The following is an 18189-nucleotide window of genomic DNA, read 5'->3' as shown; positions in this document are numbered from 1 at the left end:
GGGAGTAAAGATTTAAAAAAGTCCTTAGAGCAGTGCCTGGCATACAGTACGTGCTCTCTGCCTGTTAAATACATTTATTCAATGTTTACTGGGCACCTATTGGGTACCAGATGCTGTTCTCAGCATTGGACGGAGCAGAGAACAAGACAGCCCCAAATCCTGGCCCTCAAGGGGCTCGTGCCCTAAAAGGGGAGACAGACAATAAATGGCACCTCCTTCACAGAGGCCTTCCCCAGCTACCCTTTATGTATGGCACCGCTGTCACTCTCTAGCCCAGTGGCTCTCAAACCTTAGCGTGCATCAGCATCATTGGAAGCTTTCTTCAGTCAGATTGCTGGGCTCCACGCCTGTTTCTGATTCTCTAAGTCTGGGGTTGGGCTCAAGAATGTGCATTTCTAACAGGCTCCCAGGTGACACTGATGCTGCTGGTCTGGGGACCACACTTTAAGAACCATCATTCTAGTCCCTGACCCCTCTTTTTCTTTGCAGGTCTCATGTAGAAAAACTATTCTATGCTCCTTATTTTTACTGTTAATAATTAATTCCTCTTCAGCTCATTTTCCAGGCAGGTAAAACTGAGCCCTGCAGACCTGCTCTTTTTTTTTAAATAAGCCCTAATGAGTGAAACTCTAGGGCCCACTTTAAAACCAGAAATCTTTTTAATGAAAAGGGGTCTAAGAAAGTGAGGAAGGCAGTGTCTCATTTCCTCTGCATTCACGGACGGAGAAATACCATTCTGCAAATTAAAACCAAATGAAATAGTTTGATTTGGTCAGGTGTTAGAACTTTCTCAAGAATATTGGTCTTGTTTTATGGGTGATAAGGCGTCGTGACCTTCGTATCCATTACAGATGTGCTCTGTTTCCTGATAATATAAGCCTGCCTGAGAGTGTGCTTTGAACAAAGGGGTCTTGTTAAGATTCCAAGACTTCAGACGTCCGTGCTGTGTTAGCCTGTGAAGCTCCCTAGAAACCTGTAACTCCGGCTGGTTGCTTTATCTGATCACCTGTTGCCCCGGTAATAATGTCATAATCGGTATTTCCTTTGGCCCTCAACTGTATAACCACTCAGAGGATTCCTGTGGACGAGGATTGTCGGCGCTTTCATCTGCTCCCACGTTTGGGCACTAAAATGACTCTGCAGATTTCTTACTTAAACAAAGAGTGAGAGAGTCTTGTCTCATGTAATTACTGCACCGCCACCTGACGTGATGTGTTGGTTTCTTGTCGAACATCTTCGCTAAAATACCAGCTCTAGAGGGGCAGGGGTTTCTGTCTGGTTGGTTAACTGCTGTGTCTGCAGGGCTCAACAAACATCTGCCGAATGAATAAATAAATGAAGCAAACAAAACTTCAGAGATTCTGGGTAAGCGCTGAGAGGAACAGTCTGGGTTGGAGGTAAAACGTGGGCATCACCAGGGAATAAGGCGCATCTCATGTGGGGACTGGAGCGAAGTGCCTGAAGTGGGCCCGTGAGAAGAGGGAAGGGAAGCCCAGGCAAAGCCCCGGGGAACTCCAGCATTTCAAGTTTTGGAGAACTGGGAGAAGCACGCCCAGGGGACTGAGGAGGAAGGACCTGTGGAGGAAGAGAACAAACAGAAAGGGCTTTCCCCTAGGCCTGGCACGTTCCATTGTGGTCTCGCATAGTCTCACTCGGCCTCATTTTCTTTCACTTTTTAAAAAACAGTTACACACATAGTTCTGGATTCCCAGCCTCAACTATAGTCTCTTACAAACAGGCTCATATACATACTCGATCACGCAGCCTCTCATTCTCAGTCACTCACTCAGGGAATCATTGATTCCCAGTCTTACTATGGTCTCCTACCAATAGTTTCACACACACAATCACGTCTTATAGGCTGTCTCATCCGGCCGATATCACCATGATTTACTCTCACCAGTCAGTTTTTCACATGCATACAAATACAGTCACACCTTTTGGTAAGATGTTTCAACCACTCACACAGGCCATCATTTTGTCACATCCACAGTCACTGATTCATAACTAGTCTCTCATGAAGTTTCTTGTACACACACAAAATCACCATCTCTCATACCTCTTCACACTCAAGCCCCCATTTCACACACACAGTCCCTGATTATAGCTGTTTCACACGCATACACGATCACACAATACCTCATTGTCCTAGTCACCTAGTCTCACACTTCTCAAGCAGCTGCCAACATAGCCAGTCCTTGATTTACAGCTTTTTTTTTAAAAGATTGGCACCTAAGCTAACATCTGTTGCCAATTTTCTTTCTTTTTCTTCTCTCCACCCCCCCCCCACCCCCGCCCAGTACATAGTTATATATTTCTAGTTGTGGGTCCTTCTGGTTGTGCTATGTGGGACGCCGCCTCAACATGGCCTGATGAGTGGTGCCATGTCGGTGCCCAGGATCTGACCCAGGGAAACCCTGGGCCGCTGAAGCAGAGCGCATGAACTTAACCACTCGACCACAGGGCTGGTCCCGATCTATAGCTTTAAGAAAGTCTCTTGCAAATAGTTTTACATATACCCACACAATCAGTTTTGCAGATACTGTCTCAATCACCCATTCGGTGTCACAGTCACTTTTCTTCAGTCAGCTTCTGACATCTGTAGCCACAAATTCACAATCACTACTACACTCTCATTAAGTCTCACACACACAGTCTCTCTGGACCTATCTCAGTCGTCCACATCGTCATCTTCTTCATGCAGTCAGCTTATCACGTACACTCGAACACAATTACAGCCTCGCCTGGTTCTGCCACACCCCAATCACATGGTCTCTCAGCGTCTCATTTTCTGTTTTTCACAAACGTGTAGTCTCCAATTTACAGTCTCTTATGAAGTGTTTCACAGGCCCACACACTCAAACTCTGCTCAGTCGTCAATTTTCCCTCACACAGCTCTGATGCTGTTACTGCTACTTATCGTCTCTTGCTCACAAAAAGTTATGTGGTCTCTCGCACCCTCTCACTCAGCCTCCCCATCATTTTCTCTCACTTTCACAGTCCCTGAACCTGTGGGTTAGACTGGAGTAGTTACTGTAAATCAATTTGCCACTAGTCTCTGGGACACACACGATTATGGCCTCTCATGCTCTCCCAGTCATAGCTGTTTTGTTCTCAGCTTCTCGGTCTTTGCTAGTCTCACATGAACAGTTTTCATATACACAATCCCGCATTCTCCTACCTTGTGTCTCAGGCACCCATTTTCTCTCAATCAACTTCTCACACATTCGCCCCATTACTTTAGTTGATAGAACAGCCACGCATGAGCAGATTCGAATACAATCCATCTCCCAAACACTGAGTCCCGTGCTTCCAGACAGCGAAGTTTTTCACTGCCACACAGTCCCTGACAATATCTACTGCACTTTCATGCCCATACAGGCCCACACACATTGTTTTGGTCACTCAGTCTGTCAAACAGTGACAGATGTGCGGTCCCCAATGCCTCCTCATAAACATTATTTCACACACATCACCAGTTTCTTGTACACTGCCTTAATCATTCATTCAGTCTGACAGTGATTTTCTGACACACAGCCACAACTTCTCACGTAGACACAATGTCAAGTTAGTGGCCACAACTTCCACTCTCTCACACACAGTTCCACACATATACACGTGTGATCACAGCTTTCCACAGTTTCTCTCTTTCTCACACACTTGGTTACCAGTCTACAGTCTCTACTACTGTTTCTGCCACACGCCATCATGCTCTTTCACAATCAACCTCACACCTTCACCGCCTTTCACACAAAGACACGCCTGTCACACTCAGTTAGTCCCAACAGCTTCAGGGAAAAAAATGCTAGCAGCCTCCAGCATCACCTTTAAAAATATATATTTACAGGAACGATTCCCCATTCTCTGGGACTCTTAGAAAAAAAGATCCATTTTTGGGGAAGTAAAACAAACAGTGGAGACAGGTGTAGCACCGTCCCCTAAATCGCCAACCCCTAGGTCCCCAGGCCTGGGCTGGACCAGTGCTGACAGGATCAGTGAGCCCAGGAGTCCTTTGAACCCACCCTCTCCAGTCTGGAATTCAGATAGGTCAGGCTTTATGTCCCCCATTCCTCCCTCCCAACTCCAGGGACACTTAAAGGGCCCTTTGTACCCGCCCGCAGGAAATTGGGGGGCTGGGAGGGAGGGAGCTGAAAATACACGTTTGGTATCAAAAATAAACACTTGGGGGCGGCAGGAAGATTCCCCCCAAAATCCCTTCCTTCCCACCCACCCCATCTCAGATATAGGAAGAGATGCCCCCCTCTCCCCTAGTGAAAAGCCCTGTTTAAAAATAGATTATACTATCAAAATGGCACGGGGTGGGGGACAGGAAGACCTGGAGTACTGGCTGGAGGGGCCCCCCAGACGGGGACCACTCCCCAAAAAAACCCTCCATTGGGAGGTAACACGCAGGACCCCAGGAATTTGGCAGACACAGGCATGGCTTCTCAGGGGGAGAAAAACAAAGGAGCATTCCTCCCTGGCCAAAAAGGTGGTTGAAGAAGGACAAGCTGTCTGAGAGAAAGGCTGGGGAGGTGGAAATTCTTATTCCAAGGGCATGAGTCTTCCTTGGCCAAGACCTCCAAACCGTTAAACGGTATAAGTTCTTCCTGGACCCCTGGGTACGGCCAGGAATAATAAACTACAATGAGCCAGCTCTTCCACCCACATCCCAAAATGGAGACAGGGCTCCTTCAGCTCCCTGAGGGTAGGCTGAGAAATAAATAAAGAAAGGTCCTTCTCAAGCCAGACCCCGACTGTCTCATCTTGGGGAAAAAATGTGGAGATGGGGGAGATGTCCTCACCACCTCCCCAAAAAGGGTTGGGCCAGGCTCCTCCCAGTGGCCTTCAAAAAATAAATAAATAAACCGTCCCCACCACTGCAGTAGGAGACGTGTAAGGGCGGCCACTGGGGGACTGACCAAGAAGAGAGAAGTTGTATGTTTTCTGTGGAAGGGATATTAGTAAATCTTTCTTTCTAAGAATCCCCACCCCACCACGACTGGAGCACGAGTCTGTCACGTGAACTATGTTTCTCCTTGAGATGGCTGGCTGGAGAGAAGTTCAGGGTATGGATGGAGTGACCCCAGAAGAGGGGGGTGGTGGTGGTGGTGGTGGTGGTGGTGGTGGTGGTGGTAGTCATGGCTTCTGGGGCCCTGGGGAGAGCACCACGGGGGTTGAAAGGCCATCCACGCTGATGGAAGGGATGTGCACCTGGGCGCTGCCACTGGAAGGAAACTGGGGACAGAAATAGTGACAGGTCAAGGATGGAGGCCATGCCAAGGTCTCTCACCCTCTCCGAGATGGGCAGGAAAAGATAATACCTGGAAGGAGAGCTTGGCCGGGCTCCGGGGTGCAATGGGACTCAGGGTGCTCCAGAAGTGAATGCTGGGGGGCAGCGAACTGGGCGTCAGCAGCACCGGGGTCTGTGGAGAAGGGGAGGGCGGAGCTCAGATGAGCAGAGGGCAGGTGTGGGAAAAGAGAAGGAACTCGCTTCCAGCCCCAGCAGATTTCCCACACAGACTGCCGATGTCACTCCCCCAAAGTGCACAGGCCCAGATCATAACGCCAAGGCCGTGCCTGTGACAGCTCTCCAACTTTACACAGACAACCCCGCCCAACTCCTGAGAGCCCACCTCCCAGCCTCATTGGGCAAGACAACCTACAAGACCCCATCCACATGCCGCTTTCAAACCTCACAAGTCACCATCCCAACAGCTCAGCGTCAACCTCCAACTCTTACTGTCCCACGTGTATACCTCACAGGAAACCCGCTAGGCAAACCACAGACCAAAAAGCCCCGCTCAAGTTCCTCAAGCCACGTCCCAACCCAGAAACAGTTCTCACAGAAAGCCTCTCGGCGCCTCAGTCCCCGCCCACAAAACTCCTCAGACCCGCCCTCCCTCCGGGCAGCCGATCCCTCGGCACTGGAGACTGCTCTAGCCTTCTTTAACCAAGCCCCGTCCCTCCAAGCCAGGGCCGCAGCGCAGCCAATCCCAACCGGTGGCCCCGCCCTCCAGGGACTCAGCGATAACCACATTGGCCCTCGCAGTCAGCCTAAGTCCTCGCTCACCCGCCCCGCGCCAATCCCATTGGACCCGGTGGCCAGCCCCGCCCCTCCACAGGCACTCACCAATGTGTGCGTAGGTAGCAGGGACGGCGTCAGCGCGGGCCCTGGCGCCTGCAGACCTGAGCCGGTTCCCGATCCTGGAGTCCGTTCGGGTCCCGGCCCACCCAGCAGGCTCGGGCTGAGTGGAAGCTCAAGGTCCCGGGGCTTCCGGCCCTTCTGAGGCTGGGTGATCTCCGTGCCGGAAGCTGTGGAAGCCGCGAGGCCGACCACCGGGGCGGCAGTCTCCATAACGACCGCGGGCAGCCGGGCCGGCACACCCTCCGTGGGAGGGACTTCCGGCCCGGCCTTAGCGGCTTCTGGCACAAACCCCACCCCCCCACTGACCGCGGCTTCCAACTCTTCTTTGGGCCCATCCACTTTCACTTCTGGGGGGAGTGGCCGGCCCAACCCGGGCTCCACATTCAGCTCTTCTGGTTTGGGGTTCGGGGCCTCAGGCGGGGTCAAGATGACCTGGGAGAAGAGCGGGCGCAGAGAGGGCGCTTAAAGATTGCAGGGGTAGCGAAGCCATTGATTTCCCTTGGAAAGAGGGACTTTGTAGTGGGGGCATGGCTGCACATCGGGGCAGGACCTCCAACAGAACGTGGGACACTGCCAAGGAAGTGGGGCTTCTTCTGGGGCAGGTGGTCCTATCTGCGGGAACGGGACCTGGGTGAGACACCTGATGGGGGCAGGATTCCAGGGCATACCAGACCCATTCATCAAAGCAGTAGTTCTCAAAAATTTGCTTTATAGACCAGCAGTACGGGCCTCATCTGGAAACTAGTTTAAAATGCAAATTCTTGGGCCCAGGCCCGCATAATCAGAAACTCGGGGAGTGGGCCCCACAATCTGTGGGTTAAAAAGCCCCATCAGGTGATTCTGATGAGCGTTAAAGTGAGAATGTGTGCATTAACCACATAGGGTCAGAACACCTACTACACGTTGGGTGTACTACTAATTGTAGCGCCCTTAATCTCCTTCTTCCTTTTCAGTACTTGCATGGCTCTCTTCCCCTTCCCTTTCTCCAAGGGGACTTCTGCGGCCCTCCTTCCACCATATCTCCTTTAACAGGACGTTTACATCCCTTCTACCAGCTCCCCTCCTCCTTTGGGAACTGTACATCCCTCTGATGGAATTGCCGTATTCTAGTCCTTACCTGCAGAGGCAGGCCAGCCTCCTCAGCCTCCAGGCAGGCCTCCAAGGGGCTTGGACTGGTGCTCCTGCTCCCTGCAGGGGGCACTGCTGCCCCTGCAGGGGCAGTGTTGGGAAGCACTGAGGCAGGCCGAGGATGAGGGGGTGGCTGTGGCTGCAGGGACTGGATGGTGAAGGTGGAATAGAGGCCTGAGCGCATGTACTCGTTCCGGCTGCTGCGTGCCAAGCCACCTGGGCCTGCCATTCCAGCACCTTTGGGTGTGCCTGGTTTCCCGGTAGTGTCCCCTGGGATGGCATGTATAGCAGCGGGGGCCACATTTGCCACAGTGGAGGTGATAGACACCTCAGGCTGGGGCGGGCAGTCCTCAGTGGAGCACCCCGCGACCTCGGGGTAAGACACGAACTTGTAGACGAACTTCTGGCCGCTCACTTTGCGGATGATGTTCTGGGAAGGGAGGAGACAGGATAGAGGGCCTTAGGAGAAAGGGCCAGGGTGGAGGGGGGATGTGGATGGGGGTGGTGGTGAAGGGGTGTGTCTCCTAGTGTCTTTCTTCCCTTGGGCCCCTCTCCTGTCTTTTTACATATACACCATCCAGCCTCCAGGGCTGCCTCCCTGTATGCTTCCCCTCCCAGTCCATTTCACATCTCATCCACCACTTTCTCAATCTGGAGCCTCCTCTCTTTTTCTCCAGTGTTACCTCTCTTTCTTCCTCATCCCGATTCCCTTCTCTGTATTCCCCAGTCTCTTGCCCTGCTCTACTCTCCCGTCTACAATTCTTCCTTTAGTCTACTGCCCTTCTCCCCTTTCTCTGGCTCCCCTCCCTGTCTCCTTCCCATCCATCCCCCTCCAAGTCTCCCTCTGTCACTCTTCATCCACATCTGTCCCATTCTCCCACCCCCACTGGCTCCTCTCCACGGTGGGGCCCACCTACGGGAGTGGGTGCAGGAGCAGGTTTTCCTCCTGCTCCAGGAACCAGTGGGCTAAGAGGGTCTGTGGGTCTTGGGGGTGGATGCTAGGACACAGTTTTGGAGTCTAGATAATGCAATAAGATAGGAAAATGAAGTAATTGATATAAATGTTGGAAGAGATTAAATTAATGTAGAAGAATGTGGTGTATTATTAATATAGAGGATTACTTAAAGCCACTGACAAAGATGTGGAACAGGGCAAGGTTACTAGGGATGTCGGGGTGAGGAGCCTCATTAGTAATACTGTATGGAAGCTTAAGCTAAGGCAATGAGAAAACGAAGTAACCGAGAGCAAGCAGACAAGAACATGAAAATACTGGTGTCGGTGCCGGGGGAGTCTCAAGGCTGGTTTGGGTGGGTCACAGAGCATGTTTGGGGTTTTTCATGATAGGTCGGAAGGTCTCAGGGATGTTCTGGTGGTTCAGAGCACAGAGTGAGGCAGCCTCACTATTAATATTGTTTTGGAGGTTTGAGCTAAAGAAATAAAATATGAAAATGGAATAAATGCTATAAATGATGAAGGGTGTACAGCCTTACTAGGTCCAGGGCTGTTCTGGGGGACAAGAGGTATCTGGGGGGCACTAGGGCACCCTGGGGACATCCTAATGCTGGTCAGATATGTCACAAGGTAGGTCTGTGTTTCTCAGAAAAGGAATGAAAAGGGATATTCATTAATAGTGTTTTGGAAGTTTCAGGTAAAGAAATAAGAAAATAAAATAGTTGGTATAAATATTGAGGGGGAGGGGAAGTCCAGTGCTGCTCTGGGGAGTCTGAGAGGATGAGATCAGGAAGATTGGAAATTTCAGCTTTAGGAATAAGATGATTAAATCAAATACTTGATATAAATATTGGGGTAGACCAGTGTTGCTCTGGGAACCCAAGAGGATGGGGTATGCAGCTGGCACTATACATGTTGCTTTGGAGGTCTTAGCTAAAGGACTAAGAGAAGAAAAGAAGTGATAAAAATGTTGAGGGTCTCAGAGGATGAGGTAAGGAAAGGTTAGTACAATATTGCCATGGAAGTTTTGCTTCTAGGAATAAGAATATTCTGGAATAAGAGCAGATTATGAAATAACTGGGGGAGCCCAGGACTGGTCCAGGGGTTCCTGAGGACAGAATGAGGAAGAGTCATTATTAATAGTGTTTTCAAAAGCTTGGCTGTAGGAATAAGGCAAGAAAATGAAATGTTGTGCAGGGTGTGGCAGGACAGTATGACTCTGGGGATCTCAGAGAGTGGGGTGAGTAGGGGTCAGTATTAATATTACTATGAAGGTTTTAGGCAAAGCAGTATGACAAGAAAATAAAGTAACTGAGATAAATGTTTGGGGAGCCCAACATTAGTCTGAGAGTACTAGAGGATGGGATAAGAAATTGCAAATTTTGGGGGGCCAGCCCAGTGGCGTAGTGGTTAAGTTCATGCGCTCTGCTTCAGTGGCCTGGGGCTCACAGGTTCGGATTCCAGGTGCAGATCTATGCACTGCTCACGGTACGTATGGCTCATTTCATGACATGCATGGCTCATCAAGCCACGCTGTGGTGGCATCCCACGTACAAAAGAGAGGAAGACTGGCAGAGATGTTACCTCAGCAACAGTCTTCCTCAAGCAAAAAGAGGAAGATGGGCAACAGATGTTAGCTCAGGGCCAATCATCCTCCCCCCTCCACAAAAAAGGGTAAATTTTAATATTGTTTTCAAAGTTATAGCTATCGTAATTAAGACAAGAAAATGAAATAACTGATATAAATGTTTTGTGTTCCCAGCCCTGGTCTCAGCTCCCTTACCTTGTCATAGTAGTACCGCAAGGCCCGGCTGAGCTTGTCATAGTTCATGTTGGTCTTGTTCTTGCGCAGCCCCCACAGCCGGGCCACCTCCTCGGCATCCACCAGCTTGAACTCACCACCATCCCGTGAGGTCCAGGAGATAATGTGGCCATTGCCTTGCTCTCTCAGCAGCTGCAGCAGAAACTGCCACAGCGTCACAGAGGGGTCCATCGCTGGGGAAGCACTCACGCCATCCCAGGGTTACCTGGAGGCAGACGGCTCAGAGCCAAGAGGCTGTGGACACAGGACGGGGCAGAGGTCAGCATTCACTTCTTGCCATCTTGCTTCCACCCCTGTCCCAAACCCCACCGTGATTCCCTAAACATCCTCGGACTAAAGTCTAAGCTCCTCAGCCCAGTTTTGGATGACTGCTATCATGAGATTAGACTTTTGGGGATGTTAGGATAGTGTGAACGTATGTTGCCTGTGGGACAAATGTGAATCTTTGGGGGCCAGAAGGCAGACTGCGGTAGACAGAGTAACGTCCCCTCCCCCAGATGTCTACATCGCAATCTCTGGAACCTGTGAGTATATTATGTTACGTGGCAAAAGGAACTTTGCAGATGAATTTAAGGTTGTGGACCTTAAGACGGGGAGATTATTTTGGACTGTCCTGGTGAGCTCAATCTAATCACATGAACTCTTAATAAAAGCAGAGAACTGTTTCTACAATAAAGAAAAAGGTGCAGTTTCTGTTCAGATTTCCAAATAAGCAAATAAAAAATAATTCAATTCCATCAAAAACCAAAAAAAGAAAGAGGCAGAAAGGTAGCTCAGAGAGGTGCGATGACGGAAGAGGAAGGAGAGATTCAAAGCATGAGAGGACTCGACCTGCCGCGAGTGGCTTTGAAGACGGAAGAAGGGGGCTCCGAGCCCAGGAATGTGGTGGCCTCTGAAAGCTGGAAATGGCCCTCAGTGGACAGCCAGAAAGGAAACAGGGACCTCAACCCTATAACCTCAAGGAACTGACTTCTGCCAACAACCAGAATGAGCAGGAAATGGATCCTCCCCGGAGCCTCCAGAAAGGAATGCAGCCCTGCCGACAGCTGGATTTTATCCTGGGGAGACCTGTGCTGGACTTCTGACCCACGGGACTGTAAGATATTCAGTTGTGTTGTTTTAAGCAGCTATGGTTGCAATAATTTGCTACAGCAGGGATAGAGAACTAGTATAATGCCCCTCACCTGAACGTTTTCACTTGCCTTTTCTACCACATCAAACATCAAATTTTCCAGGAGGTTCCTTCCGCCAGCCCCTCGCAAAGGGTGTTCACTCCACATGGGGCTCCCTTCCTCTGCCTAGAAGTCTTCCCCCGGGTCAAGTCGCAGCCCCAGGGGCCTTGCCTTTACAAAGCCTTCCTGCAACTGAATGCCTGCTCTTCCGTCCCTCGGCCCGCACTCCTCGGACTTGTTAATGTCCCTGTATGTTCTCCCTCTTGAGAACAGCAATAACTAGCATTGACTGGGTGCTCAATACATGCCAGGCATTGTTCTATTCAGAGAGGCAATGTGGCCTCCTGGACAGTCGCCCGGGCTCCCGAGCCACACTGCCAGGGTTGGAATCCTGGTTCTGCTACTTATTAGCGGTGTGCCCCTGGGCATATTCTTTAACCTCTTTATGCCTCAATTTTCCCAGCTGTCAACCAGAGATAATAACATACTCATCTGTAAAACAGAGATAATAATAACAATACCAAGTTCATAGGGTTATTGTACAGATTAAATATAATGTGTCTAGGGTATGAAAGCTCTTAATATTAGTTTCTAATTTGTTCATAATTCCTTATCTGCTATCCCAAAATCCCAAAAGATCTAAAAACAGAAAGCTTCTTTGTAACTCTTTTGGCAGCAAAACCTGATTTGAAATGAAACAAGGCCCTTTCTGGTCTTTACTGATCCTCACTGGGTGTGACTGTTGAGACATTTCCCCACAGAAATCTAAACGGGGCCGATTATGGAGCCCACTAAGGAGGTTATGTAACATCCTGTATGTGCTCCTTGTTACCCTGCTAAAATCTGAAAAATCTGAAATTCTGAACCACATCTGATCCCAAGGGTTTTGGATAACGGCAAGTAGACCTGTCCTGCTGTTTTTATAGGTATTAACTCATTTATCCCTCATCACAACTCTGGGAAGTAGGTACTCTTATTATCACTAATTTATAGAGGAAATGTCTAAATGATGTCTACAGGCCATACAGCACTAAGTGGCAGAGCCAGGATTTGGACCCAGGCAGTCAGGTTCCGGTTGTCTGAGCTTTTAAACCATTAGGCTCAACTGGCCCCCACACCGACTGCTCCCTCAGCATGTCCCACAGAGAACAGGACCTTCCCTGGGCCCCCGTGACTGCTCTCTTCGCTGAGAGCGAACTGGAAATAAACACGAGCTTTCTACTCCCTAAGGAATGAGCTTTCCTCAATCGACTGTTCACTGGCTGGGACTGTTGGGTTAAGAATAAGGTCTTCCCAAGCAGGAGGTTTCAGAGAACCTCCCTCTATTATTTATAGCTTGATTCTTTAAGCTGTAATGACATATCCAGTATGATCCTCTTATGTCTGAGCTGTTTCAAAGTTCATTCAGCAGACACACTTTTACGCAATTATAGAAGCCACAGGGCCATGAAGTGACCAGATGAGAGTCCTGTTATCGGAGACCTCACTAAGTTTATTTCGAAGGCCTGCTTGTTTCAGAGGCACCAAGAGTTCAGTGTGACTCCTGGTGGTGAAGACAGGCAATTTCACCACTTCCTCTTCCAGCAGCAACAGAAACGATCAGTTAAGGTGAAATCCAACGGCTCGCTTCGAGCCCACAGGGCTTCACATTTTGTGTATTATCACATTGCCTACTTGGCCCCTAAATAAGAGTTCCAGGAATTTGCCTTACCCAGATGTGCTCTTTTCCCTTCATCTCATTCATTTAGCAAGCATTTATTGAGTACCTACTGTGAGCCAGGCGTTCGGGATACAGCAGCGAACCAAACAGACAAAGATCTCTGCTCTGGTGCAATTCACATTTTAGAGGGGAAGACAGATAAGAAACAAGATGAACAAGTAAAGAATACATTGGATAGTGATGAGAGCTACAGAAAAAAATGAAGGAGGGAAGGAGGTGTTATTTCTGAAAGGGTGGTCAGGGGAGGGTAGTCACCAGGGAGGTGACATTTGAGCAAGGACCTAAACCTGGTAAAGGAGTCAGGTTTGCGACGACCTGGGGAGCAGCGAGCCAGGCCAAGGAAAAGGCCTGGGTGAAAGGCCCTGAGGCTGCAGCGCGCTAGGCAGGTCAGAGGACAGGAAAGAAGTCGGGCATGGCTGGCGGCAGGGGAGTGAGGGCAAAGCAGCAGGAGATAACAGAGGGGCGACAGGGGCCAGGCTGGGTGAGGCTTTTTCGGGACCTGTAAGGACTTCAGTTGACTCTGAGAGAGATAGGAGCCACGAGAGGGCCGTGCACAGAGGGGTGACAGGCCGTGACTGGATTCTAACAGGATCCCTCTGGCTGTGTGAGAACTGGGTGTAGGGGCTGAAGAGGCCACTGCAATAGTCTAAGGGAGGGTGGTGGCGGCAGCAGAAGAACTGGTGAGAAGCGGCTGGCTTCTGGATAAAATCTTAAGACACAGCGAACAGACTCCCTGACAGACAGGATGGGGGTGAAGAGAGGCGTGGTGGGTGACTCTAGGTCTGCAGCCTGCTCACCTGGTGGGATGGAGCCGGGATGGACTGCAGTGGGAGCACTGTGCGAGGGCAGGTTTTCGAGGGGAGAGCAGGAGGTCAGTTTTGGAGATGGTCAGTCTCAGAGGCCTGTTAGACACCTGTGTGTAGGCTATTAACAATAACAGTAACTTAAAAAATAGGAACCAGGCACACAGCTCTTACCGTGTGCTGTACACCATTTTAATCATTTAATCCTCGAACCAGCACTACGGGGTGGGTATTAGTATTACCCTTCTATTTTCCAGATGAGGAAATGGAGGTACAGAGAAGATAAGTAACTTGCCCCAAGGTTACACAGCTGAAAGGTGGCAGAGCCAGGGTTCAAACCCGGGCAGCTTGGCTCCAGGTAGTGATCCTAGCCACCTTCTACCCCCAGCTCTCTATGAAGAGAAACAGAGGCTAAGAGCCTAGAGTGGCAAGGATGCTGTTTTATGCAGGGTGAGCAGGGAGGGCTTCCCTGATGAAGTGACATTTGAGCAGAGACCTGAAGGAGAGGAGGCAGCAAGCTAGGCTGACATCTGAGGGAAGGGTGCTTCAGGCAGAGGGAACAGCATGTACAAAGGCTCTGCGGTGGGCATGAACTTGGCATGCTACACCATGGGCACCCTGAGTGCATCCGGTTCCCGTCTAGAGGATGTGTACGTGCTGTTCTCCCTGCCAGCAGCGCTCTTGCCCGTTCCCACATGCGATGACTTCTCTCATGGAGTCCTCACGTTCCACTGTCTCCCAGGTAGAGCGGATTCTTCCTCTGTGCGATCCGCTGCAGCGAATAACCTGTCTGCCCCTGCAAATCTCTTCTCTCTGCGTCTTCAGCCTCATACTCCTCTGCCCTGTTCTAGCTGTGTGACTTGAGCAAGTTAATCTCTCTGGGTCTGTTTCTGTAGCTGTAAAATGGGGATATTTCACTCTCAAAGTAAAATAGCCTCAAAATCCACCTACTCTCAAAGGCTTCTGTGAGGATTAAATGTCAATATATGTAAAGAATTAGAAAAGTACCTCCGGCACATGGGAGACACTCAACAAATGTTAGCTATTAGCTAGTGTGTCATCCTTCTCCCTTCCCAAACCCCTCCCCGTGACCTCATGTATCACCATGGTCTACACCATCTGGCTCCCATTACCTCTCTGACCTTGCCTCCTAGCCCTCCCGCCACTCTGCTCCAGCCACACTGCCTCCTTCATGTTCCCTGAACACGCCAGGCACAATCCCATCTCAGGGCCTTTGCATGGGCTGTGCCTTCTGCCTGGTACACTCCTCCCCTGGACATATGGCTCCCTCCCTGACCTCCTTCAGGCCTTAATTCAAGAGTCACCTTCCAAGTGAGGCCTGCTCTGAGCGTAAGATTTCAACCACTCCCATACTCTATTCCTACCTCCCAGACTTCATTTTTCCTCCTTAGCACCTGTTTAACACACCATCTAATTTTACTTATGTGTTTTATTTATACAGTCCGTCTCCCTCGCTTTTAGCAAATGTCTGTTCGGCAAGGGCAGGAATTTCTGTGTTGTCCCCTCCCATGTTCCGAGCACCTAGAAGAACGCCTGGTATTCAGTAGGCGCTCAGTAAGCTGGTTGAATGAACGGTCCCAACGAGCCTCTTCACTCACTCTTGTATGCCCCCTTCATCTCCATCTGCCCCCCAACCCTGATTTGTCTGAAATTATATTTTTTCCCATTCATCCGTGCAATAAATTCTTATTGAGCACATACTACACACTAAGTATAATTTCAGGCGCCGGAGGCACAGCAGTGAAGAGGCAGACAAAATTGTAAGCTCCTATGGGCCTCCCACTCTAATGGGGAGAGATGAGAAACCGGTGAACCCCACAGTGTGTCCGACTGTGAGAAAGCGCAAAGGGACAAACCAAGCAGAGAAGGGACAGGCTGACATTTGAACAGAGCCCTGAAAGGAACCATGCAGAGCTCGGGGGTAGTGTTCCAGGCAGAAAAAACAGCCTGTGAAGGCCCTGAGGCTGGACGGCGCCCGGGGTGTTCGAGGATGAGTGAAGAGGTCAGTGTGGCCAGAACAGAGCTGGGGAGGAGGTGGAGCAGGGGAGGCCAGGGAGGGTAGCTGACTTCTTATTAACTCCCGGGTATTCTTTATTCACACTGGAGGGGCTTCTGGTTCTGATTCCCTCATTTTACAAACGAGGAAAGAGGCGCAGAGAGAAAGCAGTGACCTCACTAAGGTCACATAGCTGCTGGGATGGGAGGTGGATGGGTGCTGAGACAAGGTGTGGAACGGAGACAGCTCTGCAGGCAAAGGGAACAGCAAAAACAAAACTTGGACATGGGAACTAATTTGGTTTTTAAGGAGAGGGGCCTCACGTGGGATGGGATGAGGTGAGAGAGGAGAGCCCCCAAAATTATCCTGTGTTCTGAGGGGCAAGCTAGCCTGGTACTTACTGGGTCCCCTTAGAGTAAGGCTTTCAACTTCCCTATGCCGAAGTTTCCTCAGTACATATCTCATCGGGTTGTGGTGAGGATTAAATGGGCTCATTAACATAAAGCACTTTGCCTGGTACACAGTAGGTGCTCAATAAATGTTAGCTTCTATTGGCATTGTCACTAATCTATTTATTGTAGCAAGGCACAATGTCTTAGCTGTTAACAGTGCATATGAGGAGGTGTGTTCTAGAGTAAAAAAGACCTGGGTTCAACAAGTATACAGGCTGATCCACTATTAAGAAGGAGGAAGAGGGGCAGGGAAGGCCACAGACTGATCTGCCACAGGGAAAGGCGATGGGAAATCAAAGCACACAGGCTGACCCTTCTGGAGAAGGGATTACAAAGCCCTGGACTCATGGGAGGGTACCTGGGGAGGTGGGAATGCAAGCACACGGGCAGCAGGAAGGCCAATGAGCAGATCCACTGCAAAGCAAGGTGGGGGTGTAAAGGCTTATCTTCTGTACTGGCAGCAAGGGGAGCAGAGAAGAACGTTAACTCCTGCACAATAGTGGAGGAGGAGAAAAGCCATCACACGGACTGATTAAAAGGAGATCGGGCCAAGGCCAAGGACTGGGCTACTGAAAATGAGGGGATAAAAAGCACTAAAGTGACCCATTATCAACAGGAAGGGAAGAGCCCAAGGACTGAAGTGACAGTGTGCAAAAATGGGAGGATAGGGCTTGACCATGCAGACTGATTTGCTGTAAAATGGGGGTGTGTGTGATAAAGCCATGGACTGATACACTGGAGGACTGGAGGAGACAGGAATACAAATTCACACATTAACTCACTGTTAAAGAGGGGTGGGGGGTCCAACGCCACGGACTGCTCCACTACAAGAAACAGGAGGTGTGGAACAAACAAGGCCACAGACCGGGCCCCTGAAAGTTGAGGATAGGAGAAATACAAACACTCAGACGCACCTACTGTCAAGGAGTTAGACAAGGCCAGAGACGGGTCCCCTATAAGTGGGGGTGGGGGCAAGACCATGGACGAGTCCACTGTAACGTGGGGTGGGGAGAAATATAAGCACACAGACCGATCCATTATACAACAGGAAGGGGGGTTAGACCACGGTCAGATCAACTACAAGGGGCGAAGGGAGGGGACAATACCACAGGCAGGTCCACCAGCCGCGGTGGCGGCGGTGGGAAGTCGAACACCGCAGGCCACGGGCCAAGCCACATCCCTCGCGCGGGGGCGGGAAGGATACGTGGGGTCACGGACCGGGCCCTCTACCCTCCAGGCCCCGGGCTCACCTGTGCGTAGCGCAGCGGCGATGTTGGCAGCTCCGGGGGGCGGGGGCTCCATGCGCGGCCCCACCGCCCCCCAGGCCCGGGCTCCGAGGCGGCGGCGGCGGTGGCGGTGGTGGCAGCGGCGGCGGCGACGGCGGCAGCACCTAGAAGCCGCCCCTGCGTTTCCCCACCACTCACGTGGGCCCCTGGAGGAGGAGCCTAGCGATCCGCCACTCGACGATTGGCCAAAGTGCCATGGATCGCCCGCGCGGCTTCTAGGGTTGGGGAGGCGGGCCCTGCCCCACAGAGCTATGCCGTGATTGGCCCAAGGGGAACTGATGGAACGCAGACGGCTGTCTGGGTTCCAAGGGGGTGTGCTCGGCCCGGCCGGTGCTCCGCGCTGATTGGCTCAAGGAAGACTGATAGACAATAGGCAATTGACTCGGTTCAGGGGCGCCTGCTTCGCACTGATTGGCCTATATGGGATAGATGGAAGACAGCCAGCCTCCGAGGGTAGGGGTGGGTGGCTGAGCTTTCTGCTGATTGGCGGATGAGGGACTCCTAGACAGCTGCCAAAACACCCACGGGGCGGTGCTGCCCTCCACGCTGCTCAGCGGAAGCTGGACTTGTATAGAAGTAGGTGTAGCAGCCCGCAGGGAGGGGGTCGGGCCAGGGCTCTTCGTAGGCGGGCAGGGTAACTCTATAGTGATTGGCTAGAAAAGACCAATTTAGAACGGAGCAGAGGTAGG

At 50.9% G+C, this 18189-nt stretch overlaps 1 protein-coding gene across 4 annotated transcripts; it reads right to left on the bottom strand.

Moving 5' to 3' along the window:
- Nucleotides 1–3821: 3821 nt before the first annotated feature.
- On the bottom strand, nt 3822–17753 carry ELK1 (ETS transcription factor ELK1). 4 transcript variants are annotated; one of them, XM_044763646.2, is made up of 8 exons: nt 17465–17632; nt 16997–17086; nt 13740–13866; nt 10012–10284; nt 7266–7706; nt 6134–6580; nt 5325–5426; nt 3822–5238 (listed from the first exon to the last, which is right to left on the bottom strand). In XM_044763646.2, the coding sequence occupies exons 4-8, from the start codon at nt 10219–10221 to the stop codon at nt 5140–5142; spliced, it is 1299 nt and encodes a 432-aa protein (XP_044619581.1). In that variant the 5' UTR covers nt 10222–10284; nt 13740–13866; nt 16997–17086; nt 17465–17632; the 3' UTR covers nt 3822–5139. The 4 variants fall into 4 exon arrangements, with proteins under 4 accessions (XP_044619581.1, XP_044619582.1, XP_044619583.1 ...); XM_044763647.2 differs by lacking the exon at nt 13740–13866; XM_044763648.2 differs by lacking the exon at nt 16997–17086.
- Nucleotides 17754–18189: the final 436 nt, after the last annotated feature.

The sequence above is a fragment of the Equus asinus genome, chromosome X (genome assembly GCF_041296235.1).
Source record: "Equus asinus isolate D_3611 breed Donkey chromosome X, EquAss-T2T_v2, whole genome shotgun sequence".
Classification (NCBI taxonomy): domain Eukaryota; kingdom Metazoa; phylum Chordata; class Mammalia; order Perissodactyla; family Equidae; genus Equus; species Equus asinus.
The sequence above is the reverse complement of the archived record's forward strand: the minus strand, read 5'-3'. Positions and strand labels throughout refer to the sequence as shown.